General features: G+C 38.7%; 1 protein-coding gene across 2 annotated transcripts in view; it reads right to left on the bottom strand.

The window, feature by feature from the left end:
- Positions 1-207: 207 nt before the first annotated feature.
- Positions 208-8,136, bottom strand: part of LOC122661356 (zeaxanthin epoxidase, chloroplastic-like) — a 31,584-nt gene continuing 23,655 nt past the window's right edge. The window contains exons 6-16 of one of the 2 annotated variants that reach the window (XM_043856722.1): positions 4,666-4,873; positions 4,305-4,396; positions 3,392-3,506; positions 3,191-3,294; positions 2,222-2,267; positions 2,049-2,113; positions 1,867-1,956; positions 1,049-1,103; positions 847-935; positions 681-768; positions 208-378 (exon numbers count right to left, since the gene is read on the bottom strand). In XM_043856722.1, coding sequence (XP_043712657.1) covers positions 295-378; positions 681-768; positions 847-935; positions 1,049-1,103; positions 1,867-1,956; positions 2,049-2,113; positions 2,222-2,267; positions 3,191-3,294; positions 3,392-3,506; positions 4,305-4,396; positions 4,666-4,873 — 1,036 coding nt within the window. In that variant the 3' untranslated portion in view covers positions 208-294. Of the gene's footprint in view, positions 379-680; positions 769-846; positions 936-1,048; positions 1,104-1,866; positions 1,957-2,048; positions 2,114-2,221; positions 2,268-3,190; positions 3,295-3,391; positions 3,507-4,304; positions 4,397-4,665; positions 4,878-8,136 lie in introns of both variants that reach the window. The other variant, XM_043856721.1, reaches the window with a different exon arrangement.

The raw sequence follows: 8,136 nt of genomic DNA, 5'->3' as shown, positions 1-8,136 counted from the left end.
TTTTAATGAAGAACAATTTACATTGTGAGTAAGTGAGAAATCATCTCCATAAATTCCAACTTGAGTCCACTTGAGAAATAGATAAGGGAAGCTAAAGTTTGGAGAAACACAATTTTATCCTTTTTCTTTCTTCATAGATTTATCTATTCATTGTTCAACAAAAGTGACAAGAAACAGATCTAATCAAAATCCTTTTTTTACAAAGAATAAAAAAGAAAACTAAAGCAGACTTATAACTTCACTGGAATGAATACATGATGTACAATTTCTATAAGTCAACCATGTTTGTTGAACTCATACGGCAGAGACGAGTTGACTCTCTTCCTTCTTGCCTTCAATCTTTGGAGGGACCTTCTGCACCTTTACACGAAAGGCAGCCTGCACAAGCACTTGGGTCTTGAGATTTAAAAAACAGAATGTGCTATCATATCTCTGAAGCAACAAAACTCCATTCTATTACATTATCTGAGAGAGAGAGAAGGCACATGCAGTAGCAATCTAATTATCAATTCCAAGCAGGCACCAAGTTAAAATTGACATATGATAATCAACATGAAATGACAGACTAAGATTGATATTTCAGGTATTTGCGCCCATCTCTGACAAGACAGATGTGGCCAATAACTAAAAGAAACCAAGAGTCGTTTACAAGAACTAAATGAAGGGAACACTTTTATCACCTTCCGATCAGAACCAAACCCAATGACGTCAGATGGATGAAATTGGACTGGAAAGTTTGGGGGCACCCGATACTGCCTACCTTCATTACTGCACGGAGTCATGACAATCGAATTTAGGGAATGCAATTCAACAGGAAGTGAAAAGATCTCTCTTTATGTTACTTACTCAGTGATCCAGGTACCATGTTTACTCCGCAAATCAGTCAGGTAGAAAGCACCATCCTTATAACTGATACGAGCATGTACATCAGAAACCTGGAAAGAGAAGCCCAATTGATGAATCAGTAACACCAGAGCATATGATAAGGGAGGAGGAAAAGTCCTTTGTTACAAGGGAAATAGACACTTCTCCAGAGAGAATTACTCACCTGAGGTGAAGGTATTGTCACTGATACTACTGGGAGACTGGAAGATGGAGCATTCCTGAATTGCAGAATAGTCCACACATCATATGAAGCACTTTTACATAAAGAGATTAGAACAAAAGGAAATCTAAGGTACCCAGCTGGTAGACCACAGGTAGACCATAAGGAAAATGATTGTCATCACACTGGGCACACAATTGTCATTCAAATGGATGTTTACCTCCCAGAGTGCAAATCAAATTAGAGAGAATACTAGAAATTGAACCATTAGGATGTAAGAGCAATAGATCAAGAGGATTCTAGTCCTTGGAGAAAAACCCACCAAATAGTAGACCCATCGCATGTCCACGTGTGCCATATATACCAGTGTGTAGTGCATGAGATGGAGCTGACCATAGTGGAGTCCAGCGTAATTTGATAGTCTTGGAAGGCTGGAAGCAGAAAAGATTACAGGCAAGGGTATTTTGACCCAAGCGACAATGGCTGGGTCTGGATCAGGGTCTTTGGCCCAACTGGATTCTTGCTATATGGCATGGGAAAAGTACAAAATTAAGCACAAACTATCCTGATCCAACCTGTTCTTGATACATGGATGGTAACCATTTGGAACTAAGGTCAAGAATTTCTCCTTGAACATGAATCCAAATCCACCTTCATCTGTAGTTCCAGACATTACTTGGATAAAAATTCAAAACCCACCAGAACTAACCATTTCATGTCTGATTAATTTGCAATATAACATTTTAGAAGTCTGCTAGATGTGGTAGCTCAGCTTACTAATAGAACAGCATAGAAAACTGAAATTATTCTCACTGACATACCCAACTATGCAGGGTTTGTTCTCATCCCTAATTAAATGTATAGGTTGTATTGCCCCACTGTTTTCTCTCTCCAATGGGAAAAGAAGCCATCTTCAAAAACAAACCAGATGGTTAGAACTATGAGTCATCTGTAGCTAACTAACCAAGAATATAGTGATAATAAAAACAGCAAAGAAACATACTCTCCACCAAGTGCACGCTCCAATGCGTCATCATCCTCAAACCATCTCTGTAATTGGTCATTTGCCTTCATTGAAAAATGAACAATTTTAGCTTGCATACAACAAAGATCTCAGAGCTTCTAGTTCTACTACTACAATAATACATGCAGTAAACTGTGTTGGAATTAACATACTCTGTCTGAGAGCCGGCAGCTTTGCAGTCTTCCTTCAAGTTTTGTGCTGCAAGAAAATGATTCTTTTCAGTCCAATCTGAGATAAGAAATTTTATAACCAAATAATGAGGCAAAGGAAGAACTCATAAAGACATTCCTTTTAACCTCTGTGCACCATGCCGACTAAAGGAATGCTACCCATGGCACATTGGAAATGAAAACAGAACAGTCTATGGAGATTGGACCCTCATGGCACATGCAATAATGTATACATGCATAGGGATTTTAACTAATTTTCATCCCTTGCATATAACAGGATAAATTACTAAAGACAAGTCATAATAATAGTACCAAAAATTGTCTAGAAAATATCTTTCTTATCTTCTCCCTTTTCTCCCCTTTCCTTTCTCCATGTTATGGCAAAATGTGCGGTAGTTCAAACACTTACAATCAATCACAAATGCTACACAACCCAGAAAACATTATCCAGATTCCTGACTACTGTGGTCAGCTGCAAAAATCCTGCTTTCCCATACCACTGTATCTAGGATCATAATTCCTGTTCAATCAGTTTAACATTTTTGATATCTTCAAATGTACCTATATGTTTGTGATTTCTATCATTTCAATGTGTATAACACTCTCACCTAATGTCTGACCCCAGCACTCATGCCCAACATACAGAAAACTTAGCCGCACTGGTTTGAGACTGTGAAAGCAGAACAAATATGCTTCTAGCATATGTTCATTACTGGTTTAGAAGTTTTAAACTGAGGTAAAGGAAAATTCTGGATAAGTATTTCAAGCAAAGCTTTATTTACTATTTATACTTCATAATACTTCCGGATACAAATAAAGTAATAAATACTGAAGCAAAAACATTACTTAAGTTCCAACTTATGGCACACTATTTTATCATCGGAGGAAGTAAGTTGACACACGGTGGAAAGGAAAGACAAATGATAAACATGCAGGATCCCAAGGCCCCACCTGTTACCACCTAAGACCCAATTCAACATTAAGGGCATTGCAATGTCAATAAAAAATCTTCCACCAACTCTTCCTGGATGTGGTATCCGGAACTTTGTCAAGAACTGCATTAAGACATTTTCATCCATGATAAAGAGATGAAATAAATTCTGCTGAAAGAATAGCTATTAGAAAAGTAATTAAAAAATTTTGCTTTCATACCGACAGTGGCCCAAGCCCAACACCTAAATAGGGTTTGTAAGTGGAAGCCATTAATGCAGCCATTCTTGCCATTCCATGGATAATAGCGACACGCAATCTTCTTGCTTTCTCATAACTGAAACAAAATGTAGTTATGCATCATGTAAAGAAATATTGAAAAAAATAATTGGGGGGGGGGGGGGGGATGTCAAAATACAAAACTGCAACCCAGTCATAGCCCCAAATATTGCAATTTTTATGGGAAAACTCGTAGAGTCAGTTTTATCTTACCCAAATAATGATCAGGACGTATCCACATATTAAACATTTAAAATGGACTACTCACCACATTCCAGTACATGGTACAAAAGCTAAGATGGTGAAATCCACCACTGGTTGTCCTTTTTTTTTTTTTTTAACCCGAATATTCTCTGGGACCCGGGGCAGCCCCTGAAATTTTATTGATAAATCTCAATGAATAAAAAATACACTGGGGGGGACATGCCCGCCTTACCCCAAACCCTGGCACCACTGGTTGTCCTCACTAAAGACATTTGAAGACAAAAATCAATCCAAATAGATGGCCCAAACCATCAAATGTTTACTCCTTAATCATCCCTTTTAAAGATTGATTGAGCACTATGATTATTCTGGCCATTCAAACAAATGACAGAAAAAGGTTGTGAGCATAATCTAACCATGTCATTTTCTGGTCAGGGTTTAGATCTGTCAAATTATGTGTGCAACCCCCCTCCCTGCATATCGCTAATTGCTATCCAATGGGTTGACCATTTTTATGGTCTAAACACTCAATGGTTAAATTTTTTCCCCTTCTTTCTATAGTGTGCGTATTTGGAACTCAGGAGTAAATTTTAGATTGGAAACTTAAAGTTAATTTTGGTTTGAACTGTTTGACATGAAAATGAAAATTTACCGCTTTAGAGAAGATGCAATATCAAGTGGGGTTCCCAATTCAACACTTTGTGTCCAAGCTTTCTCAAGCTCTAAAGCCAGTTCGTAGCTATCCTAAAATCATACAGTGAATAATCCAACATGAGAACCAGAGTATTGGAAATCAGAATAAGAAAATTAAGAGTCACTCTACATTAGGATACTACAACATGTGGAAACTAAAATGTGTATAATCCTAAAATTTATAAAATAAAAGCAAAATAATTCAATCTAATTAATGCATAAAATAATTCTCATACCATTGATATTACAAGGATTCATAATCTAGGGAAAAAACTACTCCTAGGGGAGAGTCAAGGAATCAATCAAAGAAACAAGAATACCTCAATAGCCATGCATCCACCTTGACCCATATTTGGCTGCATTGCATGAACAGAGTCCCCAAGCAAGGTTACACAACCCTTTCCCCAAGTTAAAATGGGTGTTCGGTCATATATGTCACGACGAAGAATGTCACCCTCATTTGTAGCGACTATCAAGTCAATTACACCATCGCACCAGCCTTGAAATATTTTAAGCAGCCTTTCTTTTTTACCTGCCAAAAGAACACATGAAGTACATTAAAAAAAATGATAGAATACCACCCATAATTATTACCCCCTCCGCCAAAATAAAAAAGACCTCAAAATTGGATGATTCCACTCTGTTAAAAAGCATGTATGTAGACCTACATTACCAGGATAAACCAAGTCAAACTGACAACAATTTAAAAGGCAACAAGAACCTGGCAGCCAGCTGGTTTAGATTATTTTGATTAATAATATTAAGGCAAGAGTTCTCTGTGGGGGAGCGTGGCCCCAGCTTGCACACAGAACCATCATGGGGGGATTTCCACCTTTCATTGGGGGCGGGGCGGTCATTTCACCTTCACTGTCTTGATGTGGGCAGTACACTCCCCCATAGGAAACTTTTCTCCATACCACTATTACCATTTTCCCCCATTCTCAGTGATTTTTTTTCCCCTGATCCTTGGTAGATGGAAAAGAAAAGGACAAAAAAATGAGAAATAAATCAATAATAAATGATGGTTGTGGGTACCATCCCTAATTCAAGTGACGAGAACACCCTCAAAAGGAAGTGCAAAATCTTCTTCCTGGATTGTAGTTTTTTTGGGATGCAGGGCATAGCACATTTGGGTTCCACCTCCTCAAAACCTTTTAAATTTGAATGCGGATGGTAGTTCATTGGAAAACTGGGACCAGAGGGTATTGAAGGAGTGTTCGCAAATAATGAAGGGATTATCTTATTAGTTTTTTCAGGTCCTTTTTCTGTTTCTTTTTCTTTTGACGGTCCTATTGGCTTCTCAGATTCTATGACAGCAGAGCTTAAAGCTTTCATCAAGGGTATGGGCATTTTTATCGTTAATGGCTGGTGGAATACCATTGTTGAGGGAGACTCCAGCACAATGGTTAGGTGGCTGTAAGAGTCTGATGGTGTTGCTTGGCACCACATGAATTTAATCCGTAGAGCTTGCAGTCTAGATACATCTGTTCTATTTCATGTCGACTGAGGTCCGCTAACTCAGTTGCTGAAGAGTTACTACCCCCGGGAGGGGGGCTCGTACACTATCTCTGTATTTGGGTAATTATCTGATTATGCACTCCCCTGGGTGAGCTTTTGGGCTTCAGCCTACTGTCACTGTTATTTTTGTACACTGGTCGTTGTGTTGTATACCCTGTCCTGTGTATCCTTTTCATTTAGCAATAAAATCTGTTTGTCATTCATCAAAAAATACAAGTGCAAAGTCAATGCTAGTTTCCTACATAAAATAAACTATATTGGACCGGTTGATCATAACATCAAGGAGAAAGGACAGCCCATTAGGTTTTATTCATTGGGTAGCTAAATGTTCAAAACTCACTTAAATAAACTGTACTGCAGAATCAAACACATCTTGACGGAAACTGTAACTAGAGATAGAACTTAATAACCAGTCAGTCAGATATTAGAGAAGAGAGAAACAATAAGAGAACCAGAGAAAGAGACAATGGAAAGAGAAGAAGGTGAAGAGAACCAGTTCAGCGATAGAACTCATATGTATTCTATCGCTGAACCTTTGCCTTTATTTATAATAAGTCAACCAATCAGAATTACAGTCCAATAAGGAATCACAAGAAAAGAAGGAAACTAAGTACCAAGCCAGGTCTATCTAAACTAATCCCACGATGGGGATATTGCAACACTACTACCATCAACACATTAGAAAGTCCAATGGTTAATAGGGGCCCACAACTATAGGACAATACTTTAACACTCCCCCTCAAGCTGGAGCATATAAATCTCCCATGCCCAGCTTAGAACACTTTTGGAAAGCAAGACCAAAAAGAGATTTAGGAAACAGATCAGCCAACTGGTCAGCAGATGAAACAAACAGAGTAACAATCAGCTTCTTTAAGACATCTGGTACAAAGTGACAATCAATCTCAATATGTTTGGTCCGTTCATGAAACACCGGGTTCCTAGCATACGACAAGCTGCCTCTCAGTGAACTTTCTTCGGTGACTGCATTAATTGGCTAATCACACCCACAACAAAGGAAATGCCAGGGCAAGTAACAGTCAGATAAATAAGCTTCCTAACTAGTCACCTGTACTGGTGTGGATCATCAAATACTTCACCATTATCTGTGCCAAACTTCTGACGAGGATCCATGGAGTATCGAATGGTTTACATCCAAGTATACCACTGTCAGATAAAAGATCCAACACATATTTCTGTTGAGATAGGCTAATCCCTTTTCTGCTTCGTAGTACTTCAATACCAAGAAAATAGTTAAGAGAACCCAAATCTTTCATTTGAAAGTTTTGACGAAGAAAGGATTTTACCTCTACAATGCTAGATGTATCATTCCCAGATACAATAATGTCATCAACATAAACAACTAAAACAACGACCTTAGAACCTCGGCGATGAACAAAGACCGAGTGATCAGAGTAGAATTGTTAAAACCCACACAATCGAGTTAAATTTGTCAAAGCAGGCCCTAGGTGACTGTTTCAATCCATAAATAGCTTTATGTAGCTTATATACTCTATGTGAATTCTCCCCCTGAGCAGCATACTCCGGAGGTTGCTCCATATATACCTCTTCTTGTAAATCACCATATAAAAAATGCATTCTTGATATCCAACCGATAGAATGGCCAATCCAAATTTACAGCTAAGGAGATAAGAACTTGGACCAAATTTAGGGGAGCAACAGGAGAGGCCTTAAAGTAGTCCACGCCATAGGTCTGAGTGAAACCCTTCACAACCAAACGAGCCTTAAGCCATTCAACTGAACCATCCGGATTATACTTAATGGACATCAAGCGACAACGTACAAGATCCTTACCATGAGGTAAGTCAACAAGGATCCATGTTTGTCGAGAGAGTAAGGCATCTGTTTCTACGCCCATTGCCACTTTCCACCCAGGATGAGATAAGACTTCTTGATAAGTTTGAGGAATGGAGTTAGTAGATATAGATAAGGCAAGAGTATGCAAAGGAGATGGAAAGTGAGATATAGACACATAATTCTCAATAGGTTAAGTAGTTGGAGCTTTACAAGAACGAGTACCTCTGCGAAGAGCCACTGGTAAGTCAGTTGGAGCTTCAGCTTGAGGAGTAGGCTGAGTGGTGGGCGGAGCAAAAATGGATGGCACTGTTCTCTTACGCCGCTGATACACTTGCAATGGTGGAGGAGTAGAGACAACCTGGACCTCATCAAATGGTACAAGTACAGGCAAAGGGGGTTCACAATTATTATTAGTCAGAGGTATAGAACTATGTACCAGAGGAACAAAATAGTGTATT

Source organism: Telopea speciosissima, chromosome 5 (assembly GCF_018873765.1).
Source record: "Telopea speciosissima isolate NSW1024214 ecotype Mountain lineage chromosome 5, Tspe_v1, whole genome shotgun sequence".
In the NCBI taxonomy this organism is placed as follows: Eukaryota; Viridiplantae; Streptophyta; class Magnoliopsida; order Proteales; family Proteaceae; genus Telopea; species Telopea speciosissima.
The sequence above is the reverse complement of the archived record's forward strand: the minus strand, read 5'-3'. Positions and strand labels throughout refer to the sequence as shown.